The sequence below is a fragment of the Giraffa tippelskirchi genome, chromosome 12 (assembly GCF_054371585.1).
Source record: "Giraffa tippelskirchi isolate mGirTip1 chromosome 12, T2T-mGirTip1v1.2.pri, whole genome shotgun sequence".
Taxonomy (NCBI): domain Eukaryota; kingdom Metazoa; phylum Chordata; class Mammalia; order Artiodactyla; family Giraffidae; genus Giraffa; species Giraffa tippelskirchi.
The window spans coordinates 83,882,214-83,895,197 of record NC_137286.1 but is presented as its reverse complement, the minus strand read 5'-3'; the positions used below and the strand labels follow the sequence as shown (position 1 = coordinate 83,895,197).

General features: G+C 46.2%; 1 protein-coding gene across 3 annotated transcripts in view; it reads right to left on the bottom strand.

Annotated features, from left to right (window-relative positions):
- Positions 1–5,609, bottom strand: part of DGKH (diacylglycerol kinase eta) — a 204,254-nt gene extending 198,645 nt beyond the window's left edge. The window contains exon 1 of one of the 3 annotated variants that reach the window (XM_081550817.1): positions 5,519–5,609. Coding sequence is in view for 1 of the 3 variants with exons in the window: in XM_081550814.1 (XP_081406940.1) it covers positions 5,251–5,310 (60 nt within the window). In the remaining 2 variants the exon portion in view is untranslated. Of the gene's footprint in view, positions 1–5,250; positions 5,493–5,518 lie in introns of those variants that run through there. The other 2 variants (XM_081550814.1, XM_081550813.1) reach the window with 2 other exon arrangements.
- Between the last annotated feature and the right edge of the window lie 7,375 nt (positions 5,610–12,984).

Sequence of the window (12,984 nt, the reverse complement as noted above, 5' to 3'; positions counted from 1 at the left end):
AATGTGCAAAGACAGGAGATTGCTGCCAGGTATTACTAACTGATAAAGGCTACTTCTTTGGGCTCTGCTGTCTTCTTTAGGAAGGGAAAGTAGTTGGGCAGAATAAGAACACTTAAGGCTCCATAAAAACCCATGGCTGATTCATGTCAATGTATGGCAAAAACCACTACACTGTTGTAAAGTAATTAGCCCCCAACTAAAATAAATAAATTTATTTTTTTTAAAAATGCAAGTCTGTATCTACAGAGAACATACCTCTGAGAAGGGAATTCTTTTAAAAGAAAAAAAATCAAAATAATGGCCTTTATTCTAACCCAACTGTTGGGTCACTGACAAATCCAGTGGTCTCACAAATCCAAAGAGCACCTAAGTCAATGGCCTTTTGAAAGAATAAACCTAGTTTAGACCTTCTCTTTTTAATGTAAAGAACATGAGGCCCAAAGTCACAAGCAGGACGGAAGTCAAAATCATGTGTCTTATTCTAATGTTCTAGTCACATTACCACATCACACAACAAAAGTTGGTTTGTCCATTACCATGTTTCTGTTCACATTTAGGTTTAAAGTTTTATATAAGTAATGTTTTCCAAAATCCAGGCAGAGAGTGAAACAGAAGGGCAAAGTCCATTGTTTTATGTCCATACCTATTCTGTAATCTTAAGAAGAGGCCTGAATACACTTCTCACTCTCATTCAAACATTGATCACTTAAAAATATTAAAAAGTAAATATATATATATATATATATATATAAATAGCTTCATGTGCAAAAGCTGGGCTATTAATACCTCAAAGTAAAGGTATTCATTACTTCATGAAAAATTAACCTCACTGTTACCCCTGCTCTTCAAAGACTCTTGTAACAAGTTCTAAAATTTGGTTGTGACTTTGAAAGCACAGCCAGTCTTCACCCGCCAATGTTAACTAAATGACCCCTGATCTGCACTATCCCTAGCACATACTTAGAGTGAAATACTGTGTAAGCAAGTGAAGGAATGTCGCATCATTTCCCACAAAAGGTAGCTCATGAAAGACGCTCTTTTCTCCAGTCATCTCTTCTGAGGAACTATAATCCCTAACTTAAGGTAGCTGACCCACTCGCACCTTCTCAGGTCTTATCTGTAAATTAGAAATTGCCAGAAGGGATATTCAATCTGTACACTGTATACCTGCAATGCACTTCACTTCCCCTAAAAATATAATAGCAATGTCAAGAGCTCAATATGTACAACCATTTTAATGTAACTCAAAATAGTAACTAAAACAAATTTCAAATATGTGGCATATTACATTATTTCTTTAATTTATAAGATTTCCTTGAACTTTTCTCCTTACGTGGTGTTTTCAGATATTCAAATAATTTCTTAGTTGCATCTTACATATTTATCTTATTATTATTACTTTGAAATCTTTGTTTTGGACATAATGTATCACAAAACAAACTATTATAAGCTTGGAAGTAAGCCACATAGACACTGCATTCAGAAAGAAGTGGAAATAGAAGCTACCACTAAGTTACATTTAGGTGTCTACTTAAGAGGGCTTTCTGCCCGATTTGAAAAAAACAACAACTATTATACTAAAGATAAGTTACAGCCAGTTCTCATTCTGATACCAACCTTATGAATATTATCTACAGAGATCTTTTGAATTATATTCTTATTGATCATACTTATAACAAAAGAGGTTTAATATCCATTCGTAGCTTTTATTGATTAAATCCCATATGTTCCATGGTTTTACGTTATTATGTCATAAACATGAAGTCTACATTAGACTCTGAAGAACCGAAGTACACAGGTACTTTAAAAACATGTTCTAAGACTCACGTTCCTAATCAATGAGAGCCATGCAAAGAACACTGCAGGTTGAACAGGTACAGACCTGCTTTCATGCAAACTTGAAAACAGCTTCCATAATACACTACCTATTCCGTGTTTAGAATGTAACACTGAAAGGTTCATTAAAATTCCCTTGTTATCTCAACGAAGAGGATTTTGAAATGACAGTAATCATGATATCAACTCCACGTACGTATGCCCACCCCTGCACCTAAGGCACACACCTTCGGTCATCTAGACTTCATACATAAATATCAACTCTCATTTATGTGTTGGCCATTTTTCCTTTGAAACTCTTCTCTCCCTAATTTTTCAGTGGTTCTGAATAGCTTCATCAGAGCCAATTAGGTAACAATCATTGGGAAATAAAAATAAATTTTAATAAATAAAGGGTACTCTAGTATCCCAGTACTGTTCAAGAACTACTCTGTAAATACCCTCATACTCTGCTAAGTCCTGGCAAGAATTCTATTTACTTTCCCACAGGCTATTATCTACAAGGACTACTTGGCTAAATATCTTCCTGAACCCACCTATTCCCACTGCCGAAATATTTTTTAATTAATTGGAAATTTAGGTAATGCCTCTGTTTCCACTGATTTGATTACATTCTAAAGCTAGCATGAAAGGAAATACACAAACACCTGAATGCTAACATTTATCTTCTTGCAGGCCCAGTGCCCTAGCTGGGGTAATGATAAGGCTAACAGTTTATTTAAATGCCCTCCCTTAATTAAATAACTTCATTTCATCTCCAAGTACAAAGAACATCCTGATGGCCAGCAGCTGCCTTGATGCTCCAGGCATGAGTACATTTCAAGCTAGACGGGCTGTTCTCTTCACTGTTACTCAGCATCGATTCCCAACATTATGTTAACTCTTCTGTCTGAATGGTTCCATGCAGAATCATATCACGTTTTGGGACTTGGCAAAAAAGACCAGAGAAAGTATATCTTTACATGTATGCTGTTATTTACAGTAAGAAACAATGCAACAGGATCTGTGTGCTGTGAATATTGCCTGTTTGTTCCTGAACATTCCTTTTCATAAATGTAAATGAGTATACTTTTATGGTAAAGTATCAAAGTAGCCTGTATTGGAATTCAAAAACATATTTTTAAATGACAGCAAAATGGAATCCAGGTCAAAGCAGATTTTTTAACCCAAAGTCTTTGAGGACCCACAGACTGGGCTATGGTAACTCTGATTCCCTTGAAATTTTATTAAATTTTTATATGTATGTTGCATGGGTACATCTTGGGGAGGAAGACAGTCCACAGCTTTGATTAGATTCGTAAGGGATCACTGATTCGAGAAAAGTTTTTGTAGGGAAATATGTCCCTCAACATAGATTAACCTGACATTTCCCCAGTTAGCTCCCCACGTCTGAAATAACTGACATTTACATGCATTATTTCCCCTACTTTACCCCTTCATTTTTCTTGTCCACACCACTTTTCAGTAATTTGGATAACTTATCTTTTTTAAGAAATTAAATGAGAGTCCCCTTTATTAGTTCTTAAACTTCATGTCAGACATGGACACCCACGGGGTTTCAAATAAAATCACTTTGTCCAAAGGATCATTTTATGCCACATACATGAGATCTCTGATGATTTTCTTCTTTGAACTCTTTTCTTTTTACTCTAAAATAGTAAAATGTATGAAAAAGGACATTCTGTCTACTTAAGAATGAAGGCTCTGTGATGATTTAAGGATTTGTGTCTGTGCAGTCAACTGCTACATTCAACAGTCCTGGAACATAGTAGGTGCTGGATAAAATACCTGTTGAGTAAATTAAAAGGCCTGCAGCATTTAAAGAAAATAAACCTCATTTTTTAAAGGAGAGTTCTGCAGACTGGACAAAGTGTCACAATTCACTAACATATTTCTGTTCAGGCTCTAGTTTTAAAGGCTAATAAATGAACATTTCCATTTTTGTCACTTGAAGTAAAGCAAAAATAAAAGTTTTCCTGCCAAAGCAGCTGTGGCATCAGCGTCCTACAGTAAAATGCATACAACCAGGCATTTTTCATTGTGATTGGTGTTGACTCCACGTCTGCATGTCCAAAAAGGACTTCCCAGGTAGGAAAGTTTAAAAGTAAAAAAGTTACAAAAACAGGTCACTGAATTTAGTTATCAGGGATCTTTGATTTAAACTCCAAAACCGAACTGTATTTTGAATTTCAAGGATATTTTAATCCTCAGTAATACACACAACAGAAGAAATATGAGCAGCCGGGCAAGCTAATAACATGTTCAACTTTAGGAAAGCAAAGACAGCTGCAGATACAGACGGATCAGGGTTGAAGGGCACTCCCGAAAGGTCGGGAAACAGAAGGCAGGGAAACTTGGGCAAAGGGGCCAGTAGGGTACACATTAGAAAAGAAAAAGAACCAAGCCTGGCACCTGACCTAGACGCTCTCAACAGGCAGGGGGCCAGCCTGAGCAGATAATGCGGGAGTCCCTGGAACACAGTGACCAGAACACCGGTGAGGCTTTTCAAAGAGGCTCAAACATATCAACCAGGACGGAGTACCCAACATCGAGGCAGGGCGCAGAGAGCCAAAATTCGATGCCAGGGGAAAAAGGCAGCCCACACAGGATTACAGAGCTCTGAGTGAGACGGGGATTTCGGGGTAGAAACACCGGAGGGTGGTGAGGTGGTTCTGTCTATCTGAGTTGCAAGAAAGAAGTTGAAAGAGTTTGAGAGAACGGATGCGAAGACCCCCTCTCCCCCGGGCTCCTGCTCGTTACCCTCGCACATACCAGGCACATGTACTGGCTACTCGGGTCCCTAAAATCACCCAACCTCCGCGTTTTATGGGCGGCGAAAAACGTAGGCGAAATCCAGGTCAGCTTCCCGCTTCACCCCTGGCAAGCCCCCTTGAAAAGCCCGGGGCTTTAGCGGCGAGCCGGAGTCGGAGGCGTGGTTCCGGGCTTCAAGCCGCGATGCGCCCGGCCAGCGCGGGTCCCCGGGAACCTGCGCGCCCAGGTGATGGGCCAGGTGATGGTCTCAAGGAGGGAACGCGAGTCTCCTCCGAGCCCTGCCCGCCGACCCACGGTCTGGATTTCTCCTCTCCTCCTCCCTACCCACCCTCTCCGCTCTAAAATCAAGTCAAAAAAAAAAAGTTGAGAAGTCGATGAAGCACGGAAACCAAACGGTGCTCCGAGGGCCGTGGTCCGCGCGGGTCGCCGGCGGCCCCCCTCGGGGAAAGCCTCGGCGGGCCGGACAAAGGGGCTCCGGGCGGCGCGCGAGGAGGAGCCGGGGCGGCGGAGGAAGCGCGGCCCCGGCTGGGAAGCAGCTGGGGACCTCATCCCGGGCCATTTCCTGAACGGAACCCGGCCGGGAGGGAGGGAGAACGGGACAGAGAAGAAGCGGGAGGGGGCGGGAGCGGGCGCGGTACCCACCGGTTCCTCCCAGGTCGGGCTGCGGGCGCCGGGCGCGGGGCGCACGTGCCGCGGCTCCATCGCGCCGGCCCGCGCCCGCCGGCCGCCCGCGGAGTGCGGACCCGGGCCCCCCGCCGCCGCCGCCGCCGCCGGGGCCGCTGGATGCGCCTCCTTCGCCGCGGTGCTCGCGGCCGCCGCCGCCGCCCGGCTCCCAGTCACCGGCCCTCCCGCCGTCTCCGGCTTCCGCCGCGCTGCGCTCTCCCGCCCCCGCGCCGGGCCCTCCGTCCACCTCCTCCTCCTCCTCCGCGGTCCAGCGCCGCGCGATCCGCTCCCCGCCGCCGCCGCCGCCGCCTCCCGCGACCGCGGAGTCCGCCCCCCGCGCCTTCCTCCGCCCCCGGCTCCCTCCCCTTTTCCTCCCGGCTCCCCGCCCCGCCTCCTCCCCGCCGCCCCCTCCTCCCGGCGGGCGGCCCGGGGCGCACGTGACCCCCCCGGCCGGCCTTATAAGGCGCGGAACCGAAAGCGGCCGCCGGGTGGTGAGGGGCGCCGGGCGGCCGCGGGGACGTGAGCGGCCTCCCCTTGGGACCCGGCGCCGAACCGCCGCCGCGCGCGCGCGAAAGCCCGGCTCGGCCGGCCGATGCGCTGGCGATGGGAGCGGCAGCGACCGCGCGTACCCGGAGCCGCCTCCAGCGCCCCTGTCCCCGAGTCTCCCTCTCCCGGTGCCCGCAGCCCGCGCCCGCCTCCCTCCCCACGCCGGCGGCCCGCGCACGGGCACCTCCCCTCCTCCGGGCGCTGGGGCTTGAACCGAATTGCGCTGAACGGTAACCGACTTCAACAGAGCGAGGGAGATCTTTGCATTCCAGAGCCGCTCTTGAACCAGCTGCGCCAGGGATGGTTTATGCTTTGTGACATTAAAAAGCCTTGCAGATGGGTTAGCATCTGCGAGAGGGGTTCAGCTTCAGGGAGTACTTTTTTGTTATTTTTTTAATGCCTTTGTAGTGTTTAACTGTTTCATGGAAAGAAACCCGGCTCCGGAGTGGATCTGCCTTCCAATTACAGCGCTGCCTTCAAATTACGGAAAGGGACTGGCTCGCAGTGAGCGCTCAATAAATGACAAGTCGCCTGGTCCCAACCTTTGAAAACAACCTTTCAAACAGCGTTTCTGATCCTCTTATGGGCATCGGAGACGGTTTCAGTCTATTTCCAACCCGAGAATGGCTTTGTTGTAGTTCAGTCCCTAAGTCGTGTCTGACTCTTTGCGCCCGCCCTGGACTGCAGGACCCCAGGCTCCTCTGTCCTCCACTATCATCTCTTGGAGGTTGCTCAGATTCTTGCCCATTAAGTCCGTGATACTTTCTCACCATCTCATCTTACGCGCTCCCTTCTCTTTTTGCCTTCGGTCTTTCCCACCAACAGGGTCTTCTCCAATGAGTCGGGATGGCTTTTCACGTTTTCCCTCTCCTGGGCTTTCAGGCTCCTTCTGTCAGCATCTTCCCAGACCCTTCATCATGTAAAACGTATATGCACATTTTAAAAACAAACAAAATTTCAAAACACTTCCTTGATCCAGTCTGGATCTTCCAGTCCCCACCTCCTCACAGCTAAGCTCTTTGAGAGATAAACGCCTGTTTTTGTTATTCTTACAACCCTTTCTTCATCTACCTGCAACCGATCTTGGTGCCCATTGTTCTTCCAAGGCAACCCTGACAAAGGTCACCTGTGCCTTTCAAACTTCCCTGAACCGTTGGGTCGTTCCCTGCCCCCCACCTCCATTCCCTTCTTATGTAATGTATCTGCAATATTTGTCACTGGCGGCCAGAGTTTTGTCCTTGAAACTACCTCCGGCACTGGCCACTGTAACACTTCAGTTTCCTGTTCTCTAAACATCTTACTTGAGCTTGGCCCCTTTGTCATCTTTGACATGTTGGAATGCTTAAATAGTCTGTATTTGGTCTGTTTCTAATGCTGTCTGGCCTATCCAGACCTATCCATGACTTCAACTACCAACCATGTGCTGTTGCTGCTGCTAAGTCACGTCAGTCGAGTCCGACTCTGCAACCCCATAGACAGCAGCCCACTAGGCTCCTCTGTCCCTGGGATTCTCCAGGCAAGAATACTGGAGTGGGTTGCCAGTTCCTTCTCCAATGCATGAAAGTGAAAAGTGAAAGTGAACTCGCTCAGTCGTGTCCAACTCTTTGAGACCCCATGGACTGTAGCCCACCAGGCTCCTCCATCCATGGGATTTTCCAGGCAAGAGTACTGGAGTGGGTTGCCATTGCCTTCTCCAACCATGTGCTAGCAACTCTAGCCTATCCAGCCTATCCCAGATCTCCAGTCTGTAAAGCCAATTTCTTACCAGAAATGTCTACCCAGACATCCCACTGGCCTTCAGCTCAGCTTGACTAAAACGGAAGTTAGCTTTCCTGCCAGTTGCCTGTTCTCCCTGGTCTCATTCCTAGTAAACGTCTCCACAGTCCACCTCGTCAACCAAAGGAGAAATCTGAAATTGTCCCAGGCTCCCCTTCTCTTCCCCCATCGTCCCCTTGGGAGACCAGACATTCCTGTCCATCACCTTCCCTCCATTTCACTGCTCTTGCTGGGTTTGGGGTCCTTTCTTTCAACCCCTTGAAACATTGCATTGCTTTCCTCATTAGTCTCACTGCTGCTAAGCTGCTCACACCTCTACCCCTGCCATCTCTCACCTTGTGGCTAAAATAAGCTGTCTAAAATACAAAACTGAGCAAGTCATTTCCTGGAGGAACACTTCAAATGCCTCCCCATTGCGTGTAGGATGAATTTCCAATATCTTAGCCAGCATCTGTTTCTCCAGTCTCATAAAACTTTCTGAGTTCCGTGAATGCAGTTCCCTATCAGGCCACTTATTTTTTTGTTGTTGTTATATCTTCTTCTTGGATTGATTCCTTTTTATATATACATAAAATTTTATCTATTTATTTTTAGTTGTGCTGGTTATTCGTCGCTGCTCAGGCTTTTATCTCTGTTGCGGTGTACAGGCTTCTCATTGCAATGGCCTCTCTTGTTGCAGGCATCGGCTCTAGGACGCACGGGTTTCAGTACTGTGGCTCCTGGGCTCTAGAGCACAGGTTCAATAGTTGTGGCACACGGGTCCTGTTACTCCATGGCATGTGGGATCTTCCTGGATCAGGAATCGAACCCGTGTCTACTGTGTTGGCAGGACGATTCTTTACCACTGAGCCACTAGGGAAGCTCCAGGCCACTTATTTTTATGCTGTGCCTTCTCATGGAACACACTGCCTCTTACTCAGCCTGTGCAAACACCAATCAACCACAGAATCACCTTTCTTATGACATTCTTTTTGACTCTGTTGGCCCCTCTCTCTAGACAAAATGCATGCCCCCCCATAATGCTGTAGAATATTTTATTAAACTCATTTTTACACATAATCTCTCTGATGACAAGTAATATGACTGACTCCCTCTTCCTAGTTCTGATGTATGAGAAGTGTTCAGTAAATGTCAGTGAATGAATTATATGATCCAATTTGAGTTACTATATTTTTATATCTATAGAGAACGTTCCCCATGCATTATCTCCCAATTCTGCAAATAATATGTTATCATCTTTTATAGAGAGAGAAACTGAAACTAGAAAAGAATAAAGCAATTTGCCCAGGGTTCCACAGTATAAATGTCAAAGTCGGGACTCTAACCCAATTTGCCTAGTTAAGTTCACCAGGTGTTTATCTGCCCATTGTTTTTCCGCCTTAAATTCTATGTTGTATGATACAATTATCTTTCTTTTTGTTAGTGATTACCTAGTATATATCTTTTCATCTCTTCATTTTCAACCATCCTGAGTCATTATTTTTAAGTGTGTTTTTGTAAATAACACTTGACTTTTTAAAATTTTTAATTGCAGGATAATTGCTTTACATTATTGTGTTGGTTTCTGCCATAGATCAACATGAATCAGTCGTGGGTATACCTGTCCCCTCCCTCTTGAACCTCCCTTCCACCTCACACCCCATCCCACCCTTCTAGGTTGTCACAGAGCACCTGGTTTGAGCTCCCTGAGTCATACAGCAAATTTCCATTGGCCATCTATTTTACACATGATAATTTATGTTTCCATGCTACTCTCTCAGTTCATCCCACCCTCTCCTTCCCCCACTGCACCCACAAGTCTGTCCTTTGTGTCTGCGTCTCCATTGTTAGTAGTGTTAGTTGCTCAGTTGTGTCCGACTCTTTGCAACCCCATGGACTGTTGCCCACCAGTCTCCTCTGTCCATGGGATTTTCCAGGCAAGAATACTGGAGTGGATTGCTATTCCCTTCTCCAGAGGGTCTTCCTGACTCAGGAATTGAACCGTGGTCTTCTGCATTGCAGGAGAACTCTTAACCATTTGAGCTACAGGGAAAACCTTGTGTCTCCATTGCTGCCCTATAAATGTTCATCACAACAGTTGAATTTTGATATTCTCTATTCCAGCTGAGAGTCTGCCTTTTAGTGACATGCCTGCATGCATGCACAATCGTGTCTGACTCTTTGTGACTCGGTGGACTGTAGCCCACCAGGTTCCTCCATCCCTGGAATTTTCCAGGCAATAATACTGGAGTGGGTGGCCATTTCTTCCTCCAGGGGATCTTCCCCACCCAGGAACTGAACCTGCATCTCTTGCATGTCCAGCATTGGCAGTAGCCTATGGTAATGAGTTTTCATTTTATTATGTATGTTGATTAGGGTAAAAGGTTGCTGTAAGAAAGAGCTCCTTCCTCCCTGCCACCCACCAAACACAACGTTTACATCTTCCCCATGAAAGAGTATTGGGATAAGTGGTCCCAGCTGCTGTGTGGCTCCTTTGCCACATATGACTACTCCATCCTCTGAGGGGTCGCCCTCGTTTACACAGAAGAAGGAAATTAGGTAGTTCCAGCTCAAGGAAGAATGAAGAGTGAAACACAAGTGCAAAGACCTAGACCCAGAAAGACCTAGACAGACTTATCTGTCATCACCCACCAGATAGAACTTAGGCCCGAGGTTACACCTAGCAGCAAAGGAGCAGGACGGTGAGACCGCTAGCTGGGTAGCCATGCCCCAACCACAATTCTGTAACCATGAAAGAGAACAGATTTTTGGTGAAACCTAGCACACTCTGTCACACTGTGATCCTCATGCTTGAATTTATTACCACCCTCTCACTTCCTACTTATTTAACTTCCTTTTTCTTTGCTTTTTTCCCCTCCTATCTCATCTCCTTCTCATTGAATTTTCTTTAACATACTCTTTTTTTCCAAACACTTCTAATGATTCAGAATTTATACCTATTCTATTTCAATTCTTTGGGGCTTCCCAGGTGGCCCAGTGGTAAAGGATCCGCCTGCCAATGCAGGAGATGCAAGAGATGCAGGTTCGATCCCTGGGTCAGGGAGATCCCCTAGAGTGGGAAATGGCAACCCCCTCCAGTATTCTTGCCCGGAAGTTCATGGACAGAGGAACTTTGAAGGCTACAGTCCATGGGGTTGCAAAGAGACGGACACCAGTGAGCAACTGAGCACATGTGCATTTCAATTCTTTAGTGGTTACCCTTAAAATTAACATAGAGGCATAGCATCAAAGATTAGCCAATATCTTCATCCCCTTCCTTTAAAGAGAATTCTAAACAGACAAAAATAAGCACTTCAACTCTCAAGTGCCTCTCTTATAAACTATGTATTGCTATCACATATTTTTTAATTCCCCCTGATGTTTATACAGCGGCTGTCTCAGAGCACGTTTGGAGTATTTTCTTTTGGAAAACTACACAAGGAAGAAATAGAGGAAAGAAGTATGAGGTTTGGCTCTTTGTCATTTGAGGTATATTAACATTCAGAGGACAGTGCATGGGATTCGCTGTTAAGGAGAACTGTGCCTGGATTCCTGTTCTTTTACTGATTAACCTTGAGACCTTGAGCGAGCTGCTTCCTCATTGTAAAATGAGCATTTGTGGTTGTCGTTAAGTTGCTAAGTCCTGTCCGACTCTTTCGAGACCCCATGGACTGTAGCCCACTAGGATCCTTTTGTCTGTGAAATTCTCCAGGCAAGAATACTGGAGTGGGTTGCCATGTCCTTCTCCAGGGGATCTTGGGCTCCCAAGGATTGAAGCCAAGTCGCCTGCATTGGCAGGTGGATTCTTTAGCACTGAGCCACCAGGGAAGCATCCACTGTAAAATGAGCACAACCAAACCAGTGTGTCAGTATTTTTGAGGGCTAAGTGAAGTACTGGACTAAAAATGTCTGATATAATATAGATGTTCCTTATAAACATAAAAAAGCTCCAGCTGAAAAGGAAAAGAAGTGGCAGGAATATGACTTTTATGTCACATAAATTAGATGGGGAACATTGCCCCTCACTCCCTCCTGAGGGAAGTGATAGACTCTGAAATTAGCAGCTCCTAGAAAAATAGATTTTACAAAAGTTTACACAGAACAGATATTTTTAAAGCTCCCTTTTAAGTAAATGACACTTTGGTTTTAATCATTGGAACAACCATCAGGGGTAATTCTCATTTTTTCGTTTTGCAGATTGAGGAGATTACATTTTAGGTACTAAGCAGTTTGCTTGAGGTCCCAGAACTTGTAAGAAACAGAGCCAGCATGTTGAGTTCCTAGCATGTAGGAGCCTCATCAAGGAGCTAGAAGAAGAATTAGGAATAGAGGTACACGAGACTTCCCTGGGGATCCAGTGGTTAAGACTTCACCTTCCAGTCCAGGGGGTGTGGTTCCGATCCCTGGATGGGGAGTTAAGATCCCACATGCCTCGTGGTCAAAAAACCAAAACATAAAACCGAAGCAATATCATAACAAATTCGTTAGAGACCTTAAAAACAGTCCACATCACAAAAATCTTTAAAAAAAAAAAAAAAAAGAGAGAGGAATAGAGGTACAGAGGCAGGAGCAGTAAGGAGAGTGCACTACATACTCTTCAAGAACTTTGTTGGGGGGTGGAGGCTGGCACTGGTTTGTTGCCTAGGGAAGCAATCCTGTTTCTAGGCAGGTAGGAAGGTGCCAGCAGAAAGAAAAATGACCAAATGCCAAAGAGAGAGGGACTGACTCCTGGAAGACGGGCTGACGCCCAGGTGCAGGAACAAGCCTTATAGAACTCTATTTCTTCGGAGACGAGAACAGAGGAGTCAGGGGAGAGAAATGTACCATAAACATTAACCGTTGTTAGGACCTAGACTGGAATCTAGGCGTCAAGGGTGTTTTCTCTCCTGTTGCCCCGGGAGATGACAAGTGCCCTCAGTACAAAGGTCTGAGACGGACCGGTCCAGTCCGTCCCTCCCTCTCGCCAGTCTCCAGCCCACGACACCCCTTCTCTAGGCGCTCCCCTTGGCCGGCTTTCCTTCCCCTCTGCTTTCTCCACCACCACCTTCCGCCCATCGAGGGGTCCAGCCAGCCTTCCTTAGGTGCCCTTTCCTCTCATCCCTTCTCCAGCTCTTTTAACTCTGGGGAAGGACCTGAGGAGCCACAAGTAGGCGATGGAAAAGGACCTTCGGGGCTCTGCCTGATCCCGCTGGTAGATTCCAGTGGTCCCTGAGCCCAGAACAAAGCGGGTGTCCTTCTGTCTGTCCAGTCCTGCTGCTCCCCTTTATGCAGCCCAGGCCCTGTGGACCTCCTGTGAGGGCAGCAGCAGGTGGGGATGACAAGGGTGGAGGCTGAAGACATGGGAGAAGGGTAGGAACTGGGGCGCTGAAAGAGTGGGGCTATTTGCATTTCATCCTCGGCGGGGAGAGGGCA